This window comes from Macrotis lagotis, chromosome 7 (genome assembly GCF_037893015.1).
Source record: "Macrotis lagotis isolate mMagLag1 chromosome 7, bilby.v1.9.chrom.fasta, whole genome shotgun sequence".
NCBI lineage: Eukaryota > Metazoa > Chordata > Mammalia > Peramelemorphia > Peramelidae > Macrotis > Macrotis lagotis.
In genome coordinates, this window is record NC_133664.1 from 55,641,528 (window position 1) to 55,667,635 (window position 26,108).

General features: G+C 36.9%; 1 protein-coding gene across 1 annotated transcript in view; it reads right to left on the reverse strand.

The window, feature by feature from the left end:
• Window positions 1-26,108, reverse strand: part of CUBN (cubilin) — a 284,271-nt gene that overhangs the window by 247,686 nt on the left and 10,477 nt on the right. The window contains exons 7-15 of the mRNA XM_074192929.1: window positions 19,370-19,496; window positions 17,606-17,771; window positions 15,879-16,010; window positions 13,500-13,595; window positions 10,331-10,449; window positions 9,652-9,838; window positions 6,499-6,614; window positions 4,429-4,663; window positions 3,338-3,519 (exon numbers count right to left, since the gene is read on the reverse strand). Coding sequence (XP_074049030.1) covers window positions 3,338-3,519; window positions 4,429-4,663; window positions 6,499-6,614; window positions 9,652-9,838; window positions 10,331-10,449; window positions 13,500-13,595; window positions 15,879-16,010; window positions 17,606-17,771; window positions 19,370-19,496 — 1,360 coding nt within the window. The remainder of the gene's footprint in view (window positions 1-3,337; window positions 3,520-4,428; window positions 4,664-6,498; window positions 6,615-9,651; window positions 9,839-10,330; window positions 10,450-13,499; window positions 13,596-15,878; window positions 16,011-17,605; window positions 17,772-19,369; window positions 19,497-26,108) is intronic.

Consider the following 26,108-nt stretch of genomic DNA (forward strand, 5'->3'; position numbering starts at 1 on the left):
ATAGACATGCAAGGAAATAAAGAATATAAAACTCTCAATATGAATGGGTCACACCTCTTCTTTCCAAAATATCCAGCTCCAGATGGGACCATTCCTAAGGATGCATTTATGTAGATCAGAGGTAGGGTTGGCAGAGACATTCCCGGGCAAGAAAAACAAGCCCAACCAAGCCAAGTCATAAACTAGAGACTGCTTCAAGGAACAATATTCTGAATAGTAAAGTCAACGACTTCTCATTGCTGCTACCACATCCTTCATTTGGCTAAGGAAGGTCCCTTTGGGGTCACTCACACATTTAAAAAAATGTCTCCAGGAGATTTTTTATATCACTTAGAAATATTTTGGCAGATGTTGGTAAGGCTGCCCTTTAATGGCAGCTTTTGCACCTCCACCCTCCACACCAGGAGTCTTATAGACCATGCCAGACAGAACATATCCCCACCCCTACTCCAACCCTACTCTACATGGCCTTCCACCTCTCATTCTAAAAACTGTTATCAAGTCAACACTATTGGATTGTTGCATACCCCTACCCAGTTCAAAACACCCTTCCTTGGCTACCACTCTCCGAAATACATTGTCTTCCTTTAATACACTATAAGCTCCCTGAAGTCAAGGCTTTCTGGCTTTTTCACTTGAATCTTCAGAAATTAGCACAATGAGCAGTCCATAGTAAACCCATAAATAAATAAATACCTTTTCAAACTTACACGAACTGATGCTGAGTGAAGTGAGGAGAACATTGTACACAACAACAGCAACACCGGGTGATGATCAACTATAATGGACTATGCTCCTCTCTGCAGTTCAAGGACAATTCTAAAAGACTTATGGAAAATGCCGTCCACATCCAGAGGAAAAAAACTATGGAGTCTGAATGCAGACCAAAGCAGAATATTTTCACTTTTTAAAATTTATTTTGTTTTTCTTTCTCATGGTTTTTCTCCATGTCTAATATGAAAATATTTTATACATGATTGTACATGAATAATTTATGTCAGATTACTCACTGTCTTTAGGAAGGGGGAGGAATATATGGAACACAAAATCTCGGGAAAAAATGAATGTTGAAAAAATTTTATATGTAATTGGAAAAAATAAAATTTAAATTTAAAAAATAAAAAATAAATGCTTTAGGTTCATTCTTTAACATATTTGAGTGACAGCTGGGTCCAGAAGGTATATGGAGTCAGAGGATATGGGTTCAAAGTCTCTGACACTTACTACCAGTATCAATCAGTCAATAAACATTTTTAAAGTGTCTATTATGACACGAGCTAAACAATGAGGAATCAAAAAGAGACAAAAGACAGTCCCTACCCTTAAAGAGCTTCCAAAAAGTCAACAAATATGTATGGGGGGGGTAAACCATTTGCAGAATAAATAGCTAATAATTAAAAGAGGGAAGGCACCAGAAGTGAGAGGACTTGGGAAAAGGTTTTCTAGAGAAGATAGTATCTTAGATAAGGATCACAAGAAGTCAGGGAAGCCAATAGGCAGACAGGAGGAGGAAGAGCATTCCAGGGATGAGGAACTGTCAACAAAAATGTCCAAATGATCAAAGTGCAGACAAGTCATTTATACTCTCTAGACCTCAGTTCCTTCATGAATATAATGATAGTCATTAAGTCCTTCTCTTCTAACCTAAATGATATGATCCAACAATCTTGGGGGACTTATCTATCACATTTTATCTTTCCAAATACTGTTTGATAACCCAGAGACTATTTTATCTTGATTTTACCAATGCCTTCCTTCCTAAACATTGGTTTTATGTGTTTTTTTTTAAAGATGGCATATGTCTTAAACATGCTAAATCCTAGAGCTAAAAGAAACAATCAGGAATCAAATACAGGCAAAGAAACTAGAAAACTTGATAGCAGTGATGCCAATTACTTCCCAACTTGGTCTGTATACTCAGAACAAAACAAAGTAGATGCAGAGGACTCACCAGATTGATGAAGTCTGATGCGGAAAAGGACAATTTTTGTATCAGCTAAATAGAAACTTTTTTGTAGATTTTGCCTTAGAAAGCCCTGCTGTTTGACTTTTTTGAACTATTTAGGATTCTGTGATAAATAAGACTGTTCTCATTAAAGGGGTGGAATAGGAGGAGGGTACAAACTGGGACAGAACTACCCAATGAAGTCATTTTCATCTTCTTTCACTCCAATTACCTTTTCATCTTTGACAATCCATCCCTACCATACATCAAGATGGTATTGTTAGGGGTTAGTACTCAGTGAGAAATGACAATCAAATTTCTAGCTTTCTCTGTACTCTGTCTCAATGATTGAAGTTTTCTGCTCATAATCATTCTCGGAAATCTATAGGAATGCTCCAGCATTTTTTAACTGTGAATTGATGATTATTTTTTAGGATCTAGTTCAGGAAAATTCCTTTGTAGTATTTCAATAGAAAGAGTTTTACATACTCCATTTTTTTCAGATGTTCCAGCTATCCCCCATGGTTTCAAATCCATTTCTCTGACTTCTAATTTACTAATGGTTTTAATGAGTCCAGAGTGCTATTTGAAGTCTTTATGAATAATTTCTTACCGTTCTCCCATAATGGTCTAGGAAAAATATCTACATATATTTTTTATATATGGAAATTATCATTGGAATGATAACAATGAAGAAAACAGAAAAAGAGGCAGAATGAAACTTAACCTTATCAAGATACATGTGCAAGTCAACACTTACAAATTCCAAACATTTTTGTGAATCTGTATTTGGTATTATAGTATAATAGCCTCTATTCTCCTTATTTCTGAATGATTTCTTCATGATGAATTGTTAGAAAGACTGATTTTTCTGTTCTCAAAAAGAATCTCTATAATAGAGCTGAATGATTCCATTTGTTTGACATTTTATTAAGTGGACATTTTATCATTATTAACAAGTGATCTTCATTCTGCCAAGTTCAGAATGTTAAAATGTGGTTTCAACCATCCCATGGGACTTAAATTTTTGGCCTAGATGAAGGCAAAAGATCAAGGCCTGGAGATATTTTATAAATAGCTAAGGGCTGCTGCTACTGCTACTCTTTTATTAAGTTACCTGAATTTCTCAGTAAAAGTTAAGGGAACAAAATTAAATTTGAATTTAAAATCTCTCATCAGCTGATCAATAGCTCAGGTAATGAGATAACAGAAAAATGAAATTAGAAAAGATCTAAAGAATGACAAACCATGTGTTGAAATACACAAGACTTGGAGTAATTAAAGTTGGTGGGAGAGACAACAAATGAATAGCACTTTGCACTGGCAGAAAAAAATTAAAATTCTATGAACTCGATCAATATAAGCATTTTAAGATTTAAAATGATTACTTACTTCAAGATAGTCTCCATTTGAATTATCATGCTGTCCTAAACTGAGGGTCCCAAAAGCAAATTTCAGGACCAAACCAGGAGTGGTTGTAATGATCCAGACACAATCTCTGCTTGGAGGATAATTCCCAGGGTATCCAGGAGAGATTATGGAGCCATAACTACCAGTCAATAAACCACCACATTCTAAATGGAAGAGGGAAAATATCACTTTGCAATTCTATTAAAACTTTAATTTATGTAGATTAATGGAACCTACAATGTTAGAGAAGTTGTCTTTGTTTTAGAAAATCATTCATCAAATAAGTCTCCTAATTTTCTTAGAGTATAGACATAAAGGATATCTGGAATAATCATGGTCAAATTCCAAATGAATTAACAGCACTTATGGAATAAATGGTTGTTCAGTTATTTTTCAGTACTGGCCGACTCTGTGACCCTATTTGGAATTTCCTTGACATACTAGGTACTAGAGTGATTTTGCCATTTCCTTCTCCCATTCATCTTCAGAAGAGGAACTGAGGCAAGGTTAAGTGACTTGTCCAGGGTCACACAGCTAATAAATGTCTGAGACTGAATTTGAACTCAGGAAGACGAATGGGTTTTCCCTTCTCTAGGCCCAGCACTCTCACCACTGGGCCACCTCACTGCACTAACTACCTTCTATTATAGCCTGCTATAACTGAATCTAATCTTAAATGACTCATTATAGTTCCCTGAAAAAAAAATTTTGCTCTAGGGATCCTTAATTTTAATTTTACCCCTGTTTCTCCCTAAATGTCGATTCAATTCAACAAACATTCAACAAAAAGGTCTTTTATAGGCAACCCCCCCCAAAAAAAATGGTGCCATGCAACAGAGATATAAAAACAAAAAAAATGAAACAATCTTTGATTTTTAAAGAGTTTATAATCAGCTGGAATTAAAGTAAATTTCAGGTTTTTAAAAGATTTTGCTGGGGGGAAAAAGATGTTTTGATCTCAAAATCTCTTCCACAATTTACACTTATTTTAGTTAATGAAGGTGAAAGAACATGACCTGGCCTTCTGGATATTTAGATTTTTATTTGATCTTTTGCTATCCATTACTACTTACCAGGCTGTTGAGTTTCCCATCTAACTGTGAAGACCGTTTCATTCACTGATTGGTGAGAGTGGAAATAAAAATACAGAGCATTATTACTGCTGAGAAGCTCAGGGGGGTGATTAGTGCCACAGTATTTTCCAAGTAGATATGCTCCTGAAGAATCTCCATCATGAATCTGAAGAAATTGAGAATGACAACTGTTCCTTGAATCTAGCTGGAAAAATGGGAAAGTTATACGCAGGACCTAGAAGGGGGAAAAAAAGCCAAAACTTACTACTTTTGTTTTACCAGGTTAACTCCAAAATATTTTGGTCATCTCTACAGTAGAATTTTTATTTCAGTACTAAGCAAACCCATCCTTACTAATGAGTATTCTGAGGGTTATTAAATTTTTCTATCAAAAAGTAGCCACAAACTCTAGCTAAAGTTAAAATCAGCTGACAGATACTAATACTACCAAAGAAGTGTAATTAAAGGTTCCCTAATTAGTCACAATTAAAGTCAAGCAAATAATAATTGCTATGTAAGATTAATATTTCTAAACTGAGTTCTCAATGTACTGTACTTCCCTCCCCCATTAATGAATGTATTGTCTATCATAGTAGAGATTGCATATCTAAATTTTGTGTCTTACTCTGAATTTTGCACAATGCTCAATATGCCATATGAACTTTATAGGTTTTGAATTGCTGAAATTGTATTTATTCTTTGTAAAATTCAACATTAGCCAGACCTATATAGTTTATTTTAAGATTAGCTGGCTACTATCAGCATTTTACCAGAGTTTAGACTCTAGCCCTAACATTTATGTAATTTCCTTTGAAAATTCTTCAAGGTTAGATAATGATATCAAGGACTAAGAAAAAAGAGATAATAGGAGGAATGAAGTATATTTAAGTATGAATTGAGTGTAGAGAAATATATTTTAGTGTTAAACTTTGAAGCAAGTGAGTTGAAAAAATGTAATATTTTATTTCACACAAACCAATAGGCTCATGAAATTTCCTCCTCTATAATCATGACTTGGAATCATGAAATTATAGTATGATATTCATCATTTTAAAGATAGGGTGTTTGAAAAATTGTTTTTTTTTAGATTTTGTGCCTGAGGTTTGTTAGTTTTAAAATTAACTAACATTATGGCCTTCCTCTCCCACTCTTAGGCATATTTTCTATGCCATTTCTAAAAGAAATAAATTGTACTGGTTTCATCCCAATGAATTTAAGCTCTTCCCTACATTCTTGTCTAAATGATATATCTCACAACAAACCCAGTAATAAAGAAAAACTTCTCTTCATTAGTTTCCTTGAAACATGAAGGCTATAAAATTATTAAGCAATGTCCAAATAAGAAAACCCTTTTGCACAGAGAAATTAAATGGTTTCAGTATTACAGAATAGAAGAGATAAAAAATGATTAAGAGTATAAATCAATAGAAGCTAAATAGAAGAAAATAACAGCGTATCTATCTGAAAACAAAGCATTTTTTCATGATTTTGTCCATTTGGATTTTAAAGGTCTTAAAGGGGTCTTTCCCAAAGGAAAACAAGAATAAGAATTCATTACTCATCATTAAACCCATCTTTCTCAGGCTTATTCTGAGGATCAAAGGAGATAAAATATATGTAAAGTGATTTGCTAACCTTAGAGCATTGCATTAATGTTCCTGTTGCTATAATTATTAATCAGCTGTTTTAAAATAGTACTCCTTGCATTAAATTGAAGGGCAGAAATTATGAAGGTTTGCCTGGGATAAACAATCTGATATGTAACTTTCTGTTTTCAGAATGGTCCTTATTACTGAGTTGGAGAAATAGTCTAGAAATAAGAATATGTTTCAGAGAATTGTAAATATTAGCTCTTTGTGCATTCCACTTGTCCAGTAGCTTTGTCATTATTGTTGAATATCTGAAGCCATATTTCACCTACCTAGCAGCTATAATGTTATTAATCTCTAAAGTTGTAGATTTTATGTGATTATAGACTAGAGACTAAGTACATCATATTTTCTTGGGTTCCTCAGACTGGAGTAGGTTTTCCAATAGATGTTGCCATGACAAGTTAACCACAGCACTTACCTTTCTTTCTTCTGTTCGGATAACCCAGAAGCAGTTAATATTGCCATTGTAGCTAAAGACCTGTGAATTGGGGTAGCTGAAGGACCCACTAAGCCCAGAAAGTGAACCACCACAAGCTGAAAAGTAAAAACACATACACAGACACATACACAAAAGAATATATTTTTATATAGAATCCTAAGAAAAAAATTATCCTAGATAATAACTGACTTATGATAAAATGGTTCAGCCTAAACTGTTTAGAGCCTACTTCTTAGGAGAGCTGGGATGCCATTTTGAAGCCCTGGTGGGTTCTTTCTGTGACCTTGGAGACTTGAGTTCATAGCTTGTTTCTTCCCACAAGCTATATACAGATAAGACAATAGCCCCATAGCCCCACAATCCCTATTACCTGCCCTCAGGCTCATAAACACGGTGGGCCAAACCCTAGGCACTGAACCTCACAGGGAGAAATTTAAGGAGTTAAAATTCAGACACAAGATTGAGAAGATGGAACACCGAGACCACTACTTCTTCAGGAATGTTCCTAGATCCATGATTCTGTTGCTTTTTATTGAAGTATAAATCATCGATCTGGCCCAGAAAATTGCTCTGGCTGCCTTAGAACTACCTGGACTTCTAAGGATCACCAGCATAGGTTTTGCTCCTAGGTTCTTAATCAGTAATTTGGGAGAATGATCCAGAACAGCTGCCCCTGATGCTTAACTGGTTGTTATCATACCTGAACCCTGGTACTCCTCTTACCAGAGAGTTTCTGTCCCCACAGGGGCATCTGCCTCTCATGGTGGCCTAGAGAGTCTTTTTACTAGACTCTGAAGTAGAACATTATGGCCTCGGGTATCTCGCCTTTCTTTACGTCATTTTATTCCTGCTAGGTTGACACTGTGAACCTCCATATTTTTTCCTTATTGCTTGAGAACAAATTCTCCTTCTGTCAAACCAGAATGCTCAGTCTCTTCCCTTCATTTGGAAAACATTCCATCTCATTGAAACACTAAGAGGAAGATTCCTAGGCTTCTCCTTTGCACCTTTTCTTAGTGGGACAGAATCTCAGATTGCAAAGTGATCCCAGAAGCTTATCTAGTCTACTGCCTTTTTGAAATCCAAATCGGATCTATAACACGACCAACAAGTGGTCATCTATCTACCTGCCAGGGCAGCCCTTTTCACTTCTGGATGGCTCTGGTAGGAAGATTTTCTGGTTTTGCTCTTTATAACTTTCACCCACTGGCCCTAATTCTTCTCCTATGGTCAAGTAGACGAAATCTATATCCTCCACCTAATGACCCTTCTGGGATCACTTTGTGTCTACTCTGAGTCTTCTATTCGGAAAATTAAATCTCCCCATCTCCAAGGCTGGCAGGCTCAGTAACTTCAGGGAGACATTGCACATATCATCCTGTTATTGAGAAGATCTCAGTTTGGATTCCCATCCTGTGTCATTACTATCAATTATTTATTGACTGTTTTTTTGCATTATGGTAGAAATCTTGGGGAATGCAGGAAAAAATAGATGAAATGGTTCCTGACCTTAAAAACTGACAATCTACTTAGGTGGACAAAATTAGTACATGTGAAATAATTAAGAGAAGAAATAAATGCTAGGTTGAATGGGGCCAAATAAAAAAATACAATACCAAGTCTATAACTGTCTATCTAGCTTTCTAGGTGCCCTTAATCTGAGTAAATCCAATTCCAGATGTCAGGACTCCTTACCATGTTCCCTATGCTCTGGTTTCTTTCCCCTTATTGTCTCACAAATAAAATCTTTCCTGTGTTATTACTTGGGTTCTGTTGTTCTCCCTACCTAGGATTCTCTCCCCTCTGCCTTTATTCCAGCATTCCAGCCCAGTCTAAGTCTCTCTTCCTCAATAAAGCCTTCTCCTCAACCTTCGATCTTCTTATCCTCAGAACTTCTACCACATTTATGCTCTTCACCACACAACTTAGCACCTAATTCCATACTGGCTTGTATTATTCTCTGCTTTATTTGTATTTGTTATTTACTCAATTAGGCTCTAAGGAGGGAGTTGACAGGTACATTTATAAGCATGCCTAGATATATTTGGTATATACCAAGTGAGTACAGGTAATTTTGAGGTGGGAGTGCACCAGCCACTGGGGCGATCAGGAAAGGTTTCATGGAGAAAGTCGTAGCGGAGCTTGGAACTGAAGGAAAACAAGGTTCCCAAGAGAAAGCTGTAAAGAAGGAGCTGATGGAAAACATGGAGGGAATAGTGAGGTCAAAGATATAGGAAAGGGAGATGAGGCATCATGCACACAGAACAATGGCGAGGACAGGATGGTGAGAGGATCTGCTAGCAGAAGAACCAGCTCTTCATCAAAGAACGTAGTAAGGGAGAAAATGGTGGGAGATGTCACTTAATCTTTGAACTTATCAACCCTTGAAGAATGGATCACTTTGGCTAGATAGAGGGACAAAAGGAGAGAATTTTGGTGAGGGGAAAACAATAGGGAGCATGTAGACCAATAAAAGCATAGTACATATAACATTTACAGTATGTACATGATGAGGTCCATCATGACAAGACCTTGGAGGGAATGGTTAAAAGCAGAGTTGGATAGGGCAGAGACTCAAAGTTCTTGAAAACAGATTCAAGAGGCAATCAGGAACCTTATAAATTCTAGACTGACTGGACAAAATGGTATTTTTTGTCTATATATGAAAGTGGATAAACATGTGGCTTGGTTTTTCAGAAAAATATTTGGGAATGGAAAATACTCATATGGTTCATTTTGCTGTTGTTGTCAAAAAGCAAAGTTGTTTAAGTAACTGGATAAATGTTTTCCCTTTTGATGAGGGTTAAAACATTGGGGCCAGAATTAATTTGCCAGAGGAATAATGGCTCCTACTCTAGGTTTGGCTGTTGCTCAGTTGTTTTTCACTCATGTCCAATTCTCCATCACTCCATCTGGGGTCTTCTTGTCAAAGACATTGGACTGGTTTGCCATTTCCTTCTCCAGTTCATTTTTTAGAGGGAGAACTGAGGCAAACAGGGTTAGGGGTCTTATTCATGGTCACACAGCTAATGTCTGTGCAGGTGAGTCTTCCTGACTTCATTTTATACCTAGTTACCCCTAGGTTTATTAGAAGGACTTAAAAACCAATTACCATGTATATTCAAATTTTACCTTGCTGGGGAGTCTGACAATGGGAGCCAGTCCAACCAACTGAACATTCACAGGTATAACCAATGATGCCATCCGTACAGGTGCCCCCATTAAAACAGGGATTGCTTAAACATTCATTGATATTTTCAGAGCAGTTTCTACCTTCCCAGCCTGGATTACACAAGCAATGATAGCCAGAAACTGTTTCCTAAAGGACAAAAACAAAACAACCAAGAGTTTTCCAGGGCATCTGAATGAATATAAATAATCAATCAGGTGAAAAAATAAGATGATACTATTTGATGATGTTTTAAATAGGTATTGAACCAAGATAAAGGCACCTCCCAACAGTGTAAGTTATCATTAATGAACTTAAATACTGATTCACAAATTTTAAAAGGAAGCTTAACTGGGTTAGTGTAAAGATTGCTCACTCTGGTAACTTTGCAATGGTCTAGTAAGACAAAAAAAATCCACACTGACTCTGAAATCACCATTTATCTCTTAATTGTGTTCCAAAAGTAGAGAGTGGAAGCAACCATAATAACAACATGATATTCATTGTTTTAATGTTTCCAAGGAAATTTCTAAAATACATTCAGTACCTTAGAGTGGAATATCTTTCTGGTTTGGAAATATATTCAAATATTAATTACATGTGGCAGATAGTTCATTGTCTTTAATGAGATAAAATACTTACAAGGCACCGTCCATTAACACAAGGTTGACTCTGACAAATCTGGCTGAGTGGGACACATCCACTTGGTCCATAACCATGTCCAGTATATCCTGCCTGGCAGATGCAGGTAGGTAAAGAACCTGTGATGATGCCAAGTGTCCAGGTAAGGCTGATTGCAGTATTGACAATGTAACAGTGCTTAGGCACTCTACCAGGGTTGATTGATCTAAATTATACCAATGAATCCATTTAAATTGAACTGTATTGAGTAACTATTTTGGCATATTGCACCTGTTTTTCCAGAACACATCTGAATTCCATCAAGGACAAGTTCAAATATTAGTTACATATAGCAGATATCTCATTGTCTTTAATGAGATAAAATACTTACAAGGTATTATCCATTAAGACAGGGTTGACTCTGGCAAATCTGGCCAAAGTCCTTAAGTTTCTTCCTCCAATCAACCCAGTTTCTATTGACACTTCCCTTTTCATTTGTACCCTTACTCAAATAATATCTTTGAACAATTTTCAATTTAAATAACGCTTATTAAGTCTCTACTGCATTCAGAGACAGTATACAGAAGATATGGATTGATAAACTCTCTATCCTTTTAACTTAAAACCTTACTTTTTAATAGTTCCATCTGTGTATTTCTTATCTCATCAACAAGACAGGAAATTCTTTGAGGTCAGAAACTATGTAACTTAGGTTTCTTTCATTTGTTGTCTCCTATAATTATAATTTGAACTCCTCAACTAAAGGAACATTTTGCTTTTCTATTTGGATCCCCAGGACATAGCACATTATTTTGCCAATCATAAATACTTAATAGATGCTTTTCAAGTAATTCACTTATTTATGGCTTCTTTACATGGTTCACAGAGCGAACTGTGTATATATATACTAGCTAAGGAGAGGCATGGGATTGAAACTAGTTTGTGAAATATCGTTCTGGTCATTAAATATAAACAGTAACTATTAAGTGCCTACTTTTTGTTAGCTAGATCTCATTCTAAGCACTTGAAATGGAAAGCGTCCATTCTAATGTGAGAAATTTTTCAAGTAGGAACATATATGGAGGAAATCCCTTACAGATGGAGAATCTCATCTAGCTTTTTTTAAAATTTTATTTATTTAAGGCAATAGTGTTAAAAGTTATTTTCCCAAGGTCACACAGCTAGGCAATTATTAAGTGTCTGAGGTCAAATTTGAACTCAGGTCCTCCTGACTACTGGGCGGGTGCTCTATCCACTGCACCATCTAGCTGCCCCTCATCTAACTTTAGGTTCTGTGTGGAAGATTATGAGATCCAAGATAATTTAGATCACTGGTGTCCAACTGAGAAATGGAGAGCAACTACCTCTTGGCTAAGAATCCCTGTGGGCCACACACTAATTTAAGTTAAAATGTAATGTTATTTATCTCTTATCGTATTCTTATTTATTTTTCTTAAATATTTCTCAACATTTGAATCTGGTTTGGATTGCCCTAGGGAGGGTTGCAGACCACATGGCTGCATTTTTGACAGCTCTGCCTTGAGTGACCATCTGCCTCCCTGTTTTATCTTTCCCTTGATGATTACCCTCAGCCAAATCTCTGAAGGAAGTAATCCCTCTAATAACAGGTATGAGTAAAACCTGGGAAGGAAAAGAACTTTAAACCTGTAACTTTGCTCAACCAGAATCAAATGTGTTGTTTTGAAAACCAACAAACAACAGACACAGAGATGACTTATATTCTCTACAGTGGGATCAATCAATTGGGTGGCTGGGAAGATAGAATTGGCTACAGGAAACCATTACCCTGCCTATCCCATTCTCATTTTGTCATCAATACATTGCCACAATTCACACATTTCCACTAATTTTGCTTCTGGACCTATTGCATTTTTCCCATCATGCTACCACAATGAGTTTCCATATTTAGGATTGCATTTCCCAGAATTTCCATTAATTTCTCAAGAATTCCTAATAAATATCCCAGAGTTTGCTCTGAGCCTAAGAAAATCAGGCAGAAGCTGCCAATAGTCCCTATTCCCTTAAGAATGACCAGGACCTTCCCTAATTTCTCTTAATTTTTCACAAAGAGATTCCTCTTTCGAAGTTTAATGAATTCCAATCACACATATTGTTTAGATTGCTTTGGCTGTACTGTGGTTTGGGCTGTTTAAATGATAAAAAAAAAAAAAAGATTAACCCAATTAGAGAACTGTTGAAAAGGAAATATTACCCTGGTTTGCAGATCTTGTGGACTATGTAACTAGATTTTTAAAAAGGAGGGGAAGGGAAATGAGGATTAATTTTTCATCTGATTCTATACATGGAACCAGAATTATAACTTATATTAGATCTATATAAATTGCCTACTATACATCCAACTTTATATACTTATTTTAGTGCAGTTGATTTATTTTAGTTATTTTTATGGAGTTTTTCAAATCAGAGATTACCTTTAGATCTCTTTGAACATTCTGTCATCTTAATTGGCTCTCTGTTGCTATATATTTACTGAGTGGAATGACTAATTTCCTTACTTTATTGTCCCCTTCAAAGCAGGCTGCAAATATATTGTCATTAATGACTTGCATGCAAAAAAAGGTAGCCTAGGAGAAAAATCATCAAAGACAAATCAGACCAGATAAGGAGTGTTGCCAGTTAGGTACAGAGAGTGAGTGAAGAGGGATTTCAAAACTACACAACAGGGTCCATAAAAGTCAGGCAAAGGCCCTCACTGGTGTTGGATAGATCCTCTTGGAAGGAATTACATACAGTAGATTATGGACAGAAACTATGAGGATGGAGAAGATATAATTGTCCTGCCTTGTTGTCTGCAGTGAAGCTGATGATAAAAAGGGAATATGGTTTACATTGGCTGAGAGGGTGTTCAAGCTAATAATCACACAGATCCATCAAAGAAGAAAAAAACAGCATGGCAGAATTACCAATGTTTATTATACTATCAAAAACATTGTCCTTAAAGTGCAATGACCCATAAGTGGAGCATAACTCTCCATTTATTTTCCAAGGGTAGAGATTACTACAGAGGATCGACATCCTATTAAAGGTCCAAGTTAAGAAGTTCCAGGTTAAAGGGCTGTAATTTCAAGTAATATATCACCAAATTGCAGACTTGTCCTAAAGACTAAGATTCCAAAATCTGGCACTAGAAGAGGATATATGCTATTACCTGAACCACGGAAACATGAAGCATTTGGATGGCAGCCTCCGTTGTTCTCTGAGCAGACATTTATTAGGGTACACACTTTTCCATTCCCTTGGTAACCTGATCAGTGAAAGAACATTGAGATTTTTAAATTACGTTAAGACAAAGTAATACATATTCCAAAATGAAAACCTCCACAATATGAAGACCTGATATGTATACTGTGTTATGTATAAAGTCACAGATGAAAAGTAACAGTAAAAACTAGAACAGAGAATTCATAATTGAATTAGGTAGACAAATGTTTAGATTGTTTCTATTTTATTAAGTTCATATAAGTAGAAATACTGATGTTTTGGAGCAAGTTTTAATTCTAAAGAGACCTTTCTATTTGTAAGGATAACTTCAAGGTTCTTATCTCTAAGACAATTCAGATGCCCAAAGCCCTAACATCATTTTATGGTATTAAAAGATCATTTTTGATAAACCCAAAGAGTCCGGCTACTGGGATAAAAACTCCCTCTTTGATAAAAACTGCTGGGATAACTGGAAGTTACTATGGAAGAAACTTGGATTAGACCAACGCCTCACACCCTTTACCAAGATAAGATCCAAATGGTTACAGGACATAGACATAAAAAACAATACTATAAGCAAATTAGAAGATCAAGGACTAGTCTACCTGTCAGATCTATGGAAAGGAGAACAGTTTATGACTAAGGAAGAGTTGAAGAACATCACTAAAAACCAATTAGATGATTTCAATTACATTAAATTAAAAAGCTTTTGCACAGATAAAGCCAATGTAATCAAGTTCAAAAGAAAAGTAGTAAATTGGGAAACAATCTTTACAATTAATGATTCTGACAAAGGACTCATTTCTAAAATATACAGAGAACTGAGTCATATTTTTAAAACAAAAAGCCATTCCCCAATTGACAAATGGTCAAAGGATATGTAAAGGCAATTTACAGATGAGGAGATCAAAGCAATCCATAGCCATATAAAAAAAATGCTCTAAATCATTAATTATTAGAGAAATGCAAACTAAAGCTTCTCTGAGGTACCACCTCAGACCTCTCAGATTGGCCAGTATGACCAGGAAGGATAATGATCATTGTTGGAAGGGATGTGGGTAATCTGGGACACTATTACACTGTTGGTGGAGCTGTGAACTCATCCAACCCTTCTGGAGAGCTATTTGGAACTATGCCCAAAGGGCAACAAAAATGTGCATAATACCCTTTGACCCAGCAATACCACTACTGGGTCTATACCCTGAAGAGATGAGGAAAAAGGGTAAAAACATTACTTGTACAAAAATATTTATAGCAGCCCTATTTGTGGTGGCAAAGAACTGGAAATCCAGTAAATGTCCTTCAATTGGGGAATGGCTTAGCAAACTGTGGTATATGTATGTCATGGAACACTATTGTTCTATTAGAAACCAGGAGGGAAGGGATTTCAGGGAAACCTGGAGGGATTTGCATGAACTGATGCTGAGTGAGATGAGCAGAACCAGAAAAACACTGTACACCCTAACAGCAACATGGGAGTGATGTTCAACCTTGAAGGACTTGCTCATTCCATCAGTGCAACAATTGGGAACAATTTTGGGCTGTCTGCAAAGGAGTGTGCCATCTGTATCCAGATAAGGAGCTGTGGAGTTGAACAAAGTACAAGGACTATTCCCTTTAATTTTGAAAAAAAACCTATCTTATTGTCTGATCTTGTTACCTCTGAGAATTCTGTTCTCTTTAAGGATATGATTTCTCTCTCATCACACCCAATTTGGATCAAGGTACAACATGGAAACAAAGTAAAGACTGACGGAGTGCTATCTGTGGGGTGGGGGTGGGGGGAGGGAAGCAAGATTGGGGGAAAAATTGTAAAACTGAAATAATATCTTTAATAAAAAAAGAAAAAAGATCATTTTCATTTTCTTATTTCAGACTCTCTGATCATATTATTGAATAATATAATGTATTTATGACTTCTTTCAGGAAAGACAATTCATGTGTTTACTTCTAAATCACCATGAAAATATATTATATTGATGAATTAGATATGAAAATTAGATATGAAAAATTAAGTCTATCTCTTGACAACTCATATAGTTTTTCAAATCTCTTGTAGCAACATATTTCTAAAAGGATATTTTACAACATGAACAAAGATAGCAATCTCAATTAGCATCACAATACAAGGTTATACATGAATTTCTCATAAGTTATGGTAATACTGATGTGCCCGAATTCATTTCTACTTCAAAGTATTCCATAGTATTGGCTTCCTGAGATGTAGTCTAAAGGGGACTGATAAATGAATGCACTTTTTAGTAGATGGAACTTTTTCCTAGCTGTCTGTTTTGCTATAAGAGAAGTGGAGGGTTTGGTGCTTTACCTGGAGGACATGCACCACATTCAGATGAGCCAGGTGTGTTTATGCACTGGACCATGGGTGCCACAGAACACCCTCCATTGTCAGTCTCACATTCATTGATATCTTGGCAGCTGTAACCACTTCCTTTCCAGCCTGTGATTAAAAAAAAAAGTAGGTTTAGAAAGCAGACCTTGGACATTCTGGCTCTCAAAGTGAATGGCTAAAGAGTTCTATCTGAAGATATTAGACCAACTAAGAAGTGTGACCCCTAGATTATAAGTACAAGGATGTTTGCATTTTGGAGTTCATTTGATTGATATATGAGATGTTTCTTTCAAAAACAAAATATTGCTTCCTCTTTGAACATTACATAACTTAAACTGTTCTCTGATGCTCTTCTTTGTAATGGGTTGGAGATGATTCAAAGAGGAAAAGACATTTTTATAATGAATGTAAACAGGGCTGAAGTATAGTATGAATGGTGATGCTATCACTAGAAAGTGTATGATTGGAAAAGGAGGAAGTTCTCTGGTCAAGTGGCAACAGCAAGAATGAGCAGGGGAGCCTCAAGACAGAATGGTACTGAGCATTTCAAACACCTACAAAAAAGGCTTTCAATATGCTGGGGGAGATTCTTTGTGGAATTTTTATGGGAGGTTAAAAGATTAGAATCTCACAGGATTAGAATGTAGATGGGCTGTGAGCTCTACAGCACTGCAATGCATGCCCACATTGATGAAATCAATTCTCTTTTGAAGAATTGAAGCATATCTCAAAATGACCTCCAAAGATAGGATGCACATCTGATTGTCCTCTGAATACTAGAGAGAAAAATACTCTATTTTTCTCAGGTCTTTTAATTATAACAAATTTGTAATCATTCTCCCTCTCTCTATCTCTGTCTCTCTGTCTCTGTCTCTGTCTCTCTGTCTTTGTCTCTGTCTGTCTGTCTGTCTGTCTCTCTCCCCTTTCCTGTGTGGTTTGTGTGTGTGTGTGTGTGTGTGTGTGTAGAAAGAGAATTAGTAGCTACTGTTCCACTCACTGGACAATGACTGTCTGTGTCTGTGTGTGTTTGTGTGTGTGTGTGTGTGTGTGACCTAATGCAAATGTACAGCAAAGAGAAAACACGTATTTCTTTCCAAAGCAGTGGGAGAAGGAATTATTTTCTCAAGGAGTATTTATAAAGACTCAGTCTTCTAACCCAGAGATAAAAGAACCAGATTCAAATATATCAGACTTGGTGAAGGAAATATCTATATATAGAGAATGGTGTTCTTTCTCTCTATTTATCTACATGTACCTGATATGGGAATTGTGGAATTCAAGTGACATTTCAAAAATCTATTTTAGCTCTCCTAAACATTGTAGAATAATGGAATTTTGTTACCAGAAAGACTTTCAAGACAACTTCATGGAAACCCCTCATTTTACAGTTGAGAAAACTAAGTCCCCATGAGTGAGGTAATTTTCTATTTCTATTCAACATAAAGTCATATGAGACCATAGGCCTGATGGCCATGGTCTAAACATATATCTGTACTGGTCACATCTCTGTTGTCTCTTTGCTAAAGTAAGCTAAGATTAAATGAAAATGGCCTATGCAATTTGAATTCCTTCAAACAGAAAGAAGTACAATATCAATTCATGGTAATACTTGGGTTGAAAATGGCTCAGAATGTCATCTCCCTTACCTCTGATACCATCATACATCATCATTAATGGTCTGGTTGAAGGAAAACATGTCTTACCTGTTGGACAGGGCCCACAGTAGAAAGAGCCTTGGGTATTGACACACTCTACCAAAGGATGCTGAGAACATGGAGGCTGAGGAAGATTGCACTCATCTATATCTATGCAGGCAGTACCGTTGGCTACTGTCCTCCATCCAGGATGACAGATGCATGTGTACTTGGGCTAAAGCAATGAGTAGGAATACAAGTGAGAATGATCAGGAATAATAAAAAGTCATGTTGATATTGACCTTAAAGTTTTATAAAACACTCTCTCCATCAAGATGTGGCAGATTATTAATCATCTGGCTCTCCTTTCCATATGACTTCCTCCTTTAATTCCCTATATGGCCAAGAACTTATACAAGACCATACTCAAAAGGAAACATCTTTGCTGGAGAGGTAAGAGAAACCTATCATTTGCTCAAAAGATGCCAGAGAAAAAGTAACAACAATCAAGAGCTGTAACTCAATATAATTAAAGTCAATCAACTCAGTCTACTCTGTATTTAAGAGAAAAACACTCATGTAGTCACAGGCTCCCAGAAGTCAACTCAGTTTGTTTTTTCCTTTAGAGAGTTCCCTTCTTCCCAGGAAAACTGGAGGAAGCAGTTTACTGACATGTGGGTAAAATGTGGAATGCATTTGAAAAAAAAAATGGAATTTGAAATGTTTTTGCCAAAAAATGACTAACTCTCCTCCAGAGTAGTTTAGACTGGCAAGACTTCACTCCCCTCCATCTTTTTATAAATTAGAAGATGAGATTTCATTTAATTTTACATCTTTGCACCACCATAAATTTAGATACGATGGTCCCCAAACCCAATCCCTTGCAATATAAAACAGGGCAAAAAATTCAAAGCTACCTAAAAAGATGAAGCTGAGAGAAGAGGCTGCCACTTTCTCAAACATTTCTAAGAGAATCTGGGAATGTTCTGAAAATCAATATCCATGGATGGAAGAACTAAAACAGCTACTGTCTTCAGAATGAAGGCAACTGAGATATTCTTGCATTTGATTTCATTCATTCCTTTAGTCAACACCTACCATCTAAGTATATGCCATTTGAAAGCAAAGTGGTTCTTTTTATACTAAGAACCTATTCTAATTTAAGTTAATAGAGTTATTCTCTCTGCCACCCAAATGGACTCCATTTCTTGCTATAGTTAGGAGAATTTCTTAAATGATCAACATATCATTGGCCATGGATACTCCTGGGAAGGAATTCCTTCCAAGAGGAAGCACCGCACAATTAGAGGAATCAAATGAACTAGGGTTTCTGCCTTACTCCATATGAGGCCTGTGTATAAACTGGGAATAAGCATGAGCAGGGGCTATGGTCACTTACTAGAGTTAGGCCAAACTTGCCCTGACGTTAGGAAGGTGGCCAGGATCCTGAGTTCCATGTGGGTTATTAGTCAACAAACATTTATTAGATAACTATTATGCTAGGTGCTGGGAGGCAAAGGCAAAGATGAAAATAGTTCCTGCCCTTAAGAAGCTAATATTCTATCAGAGAAGGCCAGTGGTTCCACTAATCACATGTACTTAAAAAGCAGCTATTAAAAAAAAAAACCAGAAACCTATATTAAACATATCTAGAATCAAGAATGTTTGTAGACATTTGTAGAATTTTGACATTGTGTGTAATTGTTAGTCAAGGGGGGAGAGAGGCCAAGATTCTCAGATTCATGAAGAAGTGAAAGTCTTTGATATTCTGTATAATAATCAGGATGTCAGACCAGAGAAAGAGAGAAAGTGGTCCTATCAGAAATAACTCACCACCGCAACCTGCGCACGTTCCAAATCTTCACAGACACCATGGGTACAAAGGGCTTTGGAGCCCTGGTGACAATCATTGTATGCAGAAACACATTGGGGGCCATAGTTCTCAGGTTTGCAGAAACAGCTGTTGATTACATCATACCATCACATCACAAAACCTTCAAGAACACATGTTCAGTTTTATAGCATTGGGACAAAAAATAATTTGATTGGAAGTCAGGGATATTAAAATCTAACCATGGGGTGGCTAGGTGGTATAGTGGATAAAGCACCGGCCCTGGAGGCAGGAGTACCTGGGTTCAAATCCGGTCTCAGACACTTAATAATTACCTAGCTGTGTGGCCTTGGGCAAGCCACTTAACCCCATTTGCCTTGCAAAAACATAAATAAATAAATAAATAAACAAACAAATAAATGAATGAATGAATAAATAAATAAAATAAAATCTAACCATGAAATAATAGGCCAACAGTAAAGAGCAATAGATTTTGGTGTTGGAGGGGAAAGTCTATTTTCAGAGACTGCATGGTCCAGTGGGTTGAATGTGGAAGTAAGCAAAATCCAATGCCATTGAGGCCACTGATTCATTACCAAGGTCAGGCTGACTCTGGAAATTCCAAATATGCCAGGTCACTAAACTAGAGCTTCCAAAGATTAGATTTCCAAGAATTGGTGGCATGTTATATAACCCAAACACATTTTACTTTTTTTTTTGGTCAAGACCTAAAATTATAGTGATATAGAGAATACCTTTATCTTCCTGTACATATCAGCAATTGAACTGCAATCTATAGTGTTAGAGAATTGTGGGGACCATCAAGAAAGTAAGCAATTTGCCTAGAATCACATAACCAATATGGAATAGGATGATAATATCATATATTTAGAGACAGAAATGTCCATAGAAGCCCAACCCCTTTGTTTTACAGATGAAGAAACTGAGACCCAAAGAGGTTATGACACACAATTAATAACAAGACTAAATCAAAAACTAAACCAAATTCCTCTCACTCCAAGTTCTGTGATCTTCCCCATCGAATACATGATATCAGAGACAGTAGGACTTGAACTCAGAACTTGAACTTCCTCACTCCAATGGACCCCAGGGTCCTTTCACTTCTCTAGCCCTCCCTTTTATCTCCTCTACATAATAAGGTGGGACTAAAGTCTAAGTTCCATCCCCATTAAAACATTCTACAATTTGGATATTCAATGGTAATGAAAAATGACTTTTGTTGACAGAAGGTAGATTTGTTTGTGTAGTAGCTCAGTTGATAAATAATCAAATTAAATGAAGTCTTAGTAAATACCTTGACTTCCTAAAATTTCTGACTTCATTTTATATCAGTAGGGATAATAGAAAAGTAATATTTCAGTTGTTAGATGATTTCGTAAAGGTTTGATTATATTTTTTACAATACTTTTCAGGCACAAAGAGAATCTTTTGCTGATTCATAGTATGGCCATCAACTCATAAAAATTGATTCTTTAATAGTGGAGACTTTAAACGCCATGGTAAACTGGTGGAAGAGATATTTGTGGAGCATGGAGACTTGGGAACAGCTCAAATCACATCTTGCAGTGTGTTTATGCTGGCTTGTTTTGAATACCACAAACATGTAAAGTTCCTAATATCAATAGACAAGGGCTATAAAAATCAAAACAGACCCTTAAAAAATGTCCAATCCAGCATTTAGCACAGACACTCCAAAACAAATATAATGATTTGAGCTATTTCATTAGTAAATGGTACTTTCATGTTTTCCAAGATTTCCTATCTCATTAAGATAATGCCAAAGATTAATGGATTAATGACAACAAATCATTGGATGTAGGAAAGAAATTCAATTATGAATACCCAGACCCATATATAAATATCTCCCTCCTCTCTCTCTCTCTCTCTCTCTCTCCCCCCTTCCCTCCACCTTTGCCTATCTTTGTCAGTCTGACTCTCTGTCCTTTCTTCTGTGTGCATCTGTCTCTTTCCTTCTTTTTTCTCTTTCTCTTTCTTTCTCTCTCCTCCTCTGCTCCCTTTCCTCCTTTTTTATAGGGAATTGATTGACTTAGGGTTATAAAGAATTGGCAATTTAATCCTTGCCATGCATTCAATCCAACAATCATTGAATATGTGCCTCTCACTCTCCAGACTGAAATACAAAGACAAAAATGGAACTCCCTGCCATCAAAGAGATCATTTTTAATTCAACTGGCCCTGAATAATCTACGATCCTTGTCAACCTGAGGTCTGGCAATATTAATTACGTTGAGGCAAAATAAATTTATCTCAGTTATTCCCCAAATGTAAGTAATTCATGGAAATAGGGACAGCAGGAGGATAAGAACTCTACAGAGCTCCCCTAGCTCTGTCAGGAGGAAGACCCTGCATTTCTGTGTACTGTCCTTCGCATGAGGATACCCAATGCTAAATTGCTAGCTAAAGCATATCTTGGAGGTTATTGAATCCAACCCCTCAGTTTACAGATGAGGAAACTCAGGCTCCAGAGGGATTAAGAGATTTGGCCCGGGTCACATAAGGTAGTAAGTACAAGAGATATAATTGGGATAGAGTCAGGAGGACTCAAGTTCGAATCCAGCCTCAGACACAATAATTATCTAGCTCTGTGACCTTGGGCAAGTCACTTAACCCCATTGCCTTGAAAAAAAAAAGAGATGGAATTAAAATTTGGGTAATAAACATGATTTTACAAATGAGGAAGAAATGAAACAACTTCTTCAAGGTCATTCAGGTAACAAATGCCACCAACAGGATTCAAACCCATGTTGTCCAACAGAAAAGTATTTGTATGAAAAGTACAACTGAACCATTCTGTTTCCCATAAACCCATCTGGACTCATTTGACTGTGCTTAGTTTGGGTCTTATTAGCTTACAAATAATCATTCTTAGAGGCATGTCTTTATTCATATAAACTGTTTTTACTCCTGCCTTGATTATAGAACAACAATGTTGTGGTTTTCCTTCCTTTTGGAGAATCAAGGACATCACAGTCATCGGCCTCATACTCTCTCTTCCTGAGTCATATAAATCCAGTGACTAGACAAAAGTTGGAACAACTGACCCAGGACGCAGCAGATGATCTTGGCATCTCTGATGTCTGACCAAGCTGTACAAACTCCATGGCTGGTTGACTGGTTGAATAAATTTTTCTCCCCAACCTGCTCCATGGAGGGGGGGGACTCTTTATAAGCTTGGAGTAGACATACCTCTAATTAATCCATGGGTCTGAGACCTGGTCTAGCCCACCAGTCCAGACAGTTTTACTAGGTGTGGTCATTGTACATGCTACAGCTCCTTGGAGTTGCGGGAGAGAGTTGAGTCACAAGTAGATGAGAAGCCCTGAACGGGGCTCCCACCAGAGGACCCGAACACCCCAAACAGGGCAGCCACATGACCCAGTGGATAGAGTGCCAGGCCTTAGTTCAAATCTGGTCTCAGATACATCCTAGATATGTAGCCTTGGACAAGTCCCTTAAACACAATTTGCCTCAGTTTCCTCATCTGTAAAATGAGCTGGAGAAGGAAATGGCAAACTGGTATCTCTGCCAAGAAAAGCCCATATAGAGTCACGAAGAGTCAGACACAACCGAAACTACTGAACAAACACCAATGTAATACGGTGAATGATCAAAGAGCAGCAGTTTCAAGCTAAACTAGTAATCATTATCAAAAAAAAGGCTCACACTCAATATTTTGTTAACTTCAAAAACATTTGGCAGCTCAGAAGTCCAATACCAGTGTATTTGGCTGCAGCTCCAGTTTAACTGATATGAACCAAATCTAGTCTCTTCTTCTTTTTTTCTTTTTCTTAGGTTTTTGCAAGGCAAATAGGGATAAGTGGCTTGCCCAAGGCCACACAGCTAGGTCATTATTAAGTGTCTGAGGTCACACTTGAACTCAGGTCCTCCTGACTCCAGGGCCGGTGCTCTATCCACTGCGCCACCTAGCCACCCCTCCAGTCTCTTCTTAATAGAACCATCTAACTAGCTGAGTCCCTCCCACATGAGACCGTCATTTAAAATCTGTCACCTGAATGTTAGAAGGCAAGAGGGGGTGGGGTAAGATGTATCCTTTTAGTTTTGCCAATGTTTTTAAATCCATCTCTCCCCACCCCCGCCTCCATCATCCTGATTCTCCAAGAATGAAAACTTCTACCAAGCCTTTTAAACTGAGTCAAAAGGTCTGGGGGTGAGAGCTGGATGCTCTGAGTCTCAGTCCCAGGGGATGAATTAAATCCAAGTAATCAAGTCAACAAAAAGAGCCTGCTCTCTGGGGCAAGGACCAGAACACCAAGAGGTAGTAGAATGTTATGGCGGTCACTTTGAAGCTGCTCAGGGGCAAGGCCTCTTGGCTCAAGAGACAGCTTCAATGATAATAAATGATTTCACTCTGCTATTTTCCTTATCCTCTTTGGCAGAAATGTTGACCATTTTGCCAGGGAGAGTGGCTTAGAGTCTATTACTCATTAGAACTGTATCTTTGTAAGGAGCTGACAAAGATGAATGCCATTCCTCCTTCTATAATAAGGGATGCATAGACCCCTGGTCCATAGATGGATTTAAGGGGACTTGTGGAGTTGGGTGGGAAACAAAAATAGCCTTTTGAGTTTCACTAATTGAATTGAAATCTAGCATTTCTTTCTATGATGAAGGACAGGAAACAAAGATGATTGGGAGAGGTTTCACCCAGCTGCCAAAGGGGAGTCTACAGCACAAACGAGGTTAGGCACCCCTGATGTCTACAGATCTCAACTTTGATTTTCTCATACGATAAGGGGGGGGGGGATGCTCAGTTGCCCAGCCTGGCCCAACTCAATATGCAGCCTATCTTTACTGGATTTGGGCTTATATTTTCAAAGGGTTTTCTAAGCTCAGTAAAGCTTTTTTTTCCATGAAAGACACTTTTATCTCACATAATTAATGAAGCCCAACAAAGATCCTGAGTTTTACAATTTCATCATACAGATTTCACAAAGCAAGCATTGACTCATTTGTGTATGCACTTTGGCCTAATTTCTTCATGTCTTCAGAAAGAAGTCTATCAATTTATCCACTTGGATCCCTATTCCCTTTTTAAAAATTAGGCTATTTGCTTTATGTGATGTGACAACATCCTCTCCTCTTCCCTAGGTTCCAAGGCTGAATCCCTGATGGTTTCTCTACAGGAAAAACTACAGGAGGGGATCTCATCCCTATGTCATAGAGGGAGTCTTATGGTCACCCTTGAGTCTTCAGGGTTGCTATAAGAATAATGCTTATTTTTTTAAGAAATATTTTATTTATTTTTAGTTTTACAATTTTCCCCCTATTCTTGATTCCCTCCCCTCCCCATAGAAGGTGGTCTGTTAGTCTTTACATTGTTTCCATGGTATACATTGAAGAATAACACTTTTTAAAAAAATATCTAAGATTAACCATACAACCTTGGAAATCCAATCCCTATGCCTCACAATAATGTTAACCACTAAATACAAAGAGACATTTTTTTCAGAATCCTTAAATATAATGACAAAGCATTCTAACACCAGTGGAATGCCAGTAAATAGTTGTGGGAGTTGAAAAGGGACTTTTTTCTTTTTATTTTGCAGAAGAAAATCATAAAACACTATGGAAAGCTGTAGTATAAAGTACCAGTTTCTTCCCACTTTAAGAATTTATGTCACCTAATTAGACTTGGCTTAGAGGTTCTAAACCTGTGGTCTGTGAATTTGTTTGCTTGTTTTTTAAAAATATTTGTGTATCTATATTTTTAAATAATTGGCTAACTAAATAATCCTATGTTTATTTTATGCATTTAAAAACATTATTTGGAAAAGATATCCATAAGCTTTACAAGATTGACAAAAAAAAAATTAAAAACTCCTGTCATAGCCTATAAACAATGTGACATCTCAGGTCACCAAAATACCACTGATGAAATAGGGACCCTAATTAGGTCTGCATTCTAGGGGGTGGTGCTAATAAGCTGGAAAGTAGAATTAATAACTGGACCTGACGCTTCTGGTCAAGGATATCTGGAAAAAAGTAATACCTCTAAACAGAGACTAAGAGGTCATACTTTCTGCAGAATTAAAGATAAGGCAAAGGGCAGGCCCCAGATATCACCTAAGTGTGAAGTACACAAGCCAATGGCAGCCCAAAGTGAGTGCATCTGAGATGAAAAACTACTAGCTTTCTTATAAATTCTCAGCAGAGATGAGCATTTCTGGTCTTAAATGTGAATTGAACTCTTGGTCATTTCCTCCTACAATTTCAATGAAATATGGCTAAATCCCAGAGCAAGCTGAGGTTTGCAAAAAAAGTATGTGTATATATAAAATATATATGTATATAGGCTTTTAAACTATATTCAGAATAAGATGAACAAGCAGAATGAGGCCAAGGCTTAGGGAATAAATATGTTCACATAAATGAAAAATACTGACAAAGCAGAACTTCCCAATTCCCACAGTATTTTGCTTTCATTTTCTCTAATAAGGAGAAAAATTTTCAAACTCAAAGAATCAAAATGAAGAGGAAATTAAAGTCCAGTGTTGAGAGAAGTTATGAAAAGAGGACCTAATAGTACTATAGAACAAGGAATAAAATAAGTGCTTATCACTTGGGGAATAATTAAACAAAATGGAGCCTATGAATGTAATGGAATATTGCTGCCCTGGGTTAATTCCAGATGTGCTTATCTGGCATCCCACCACCAATAGACATCTGGTAGCAACCCCA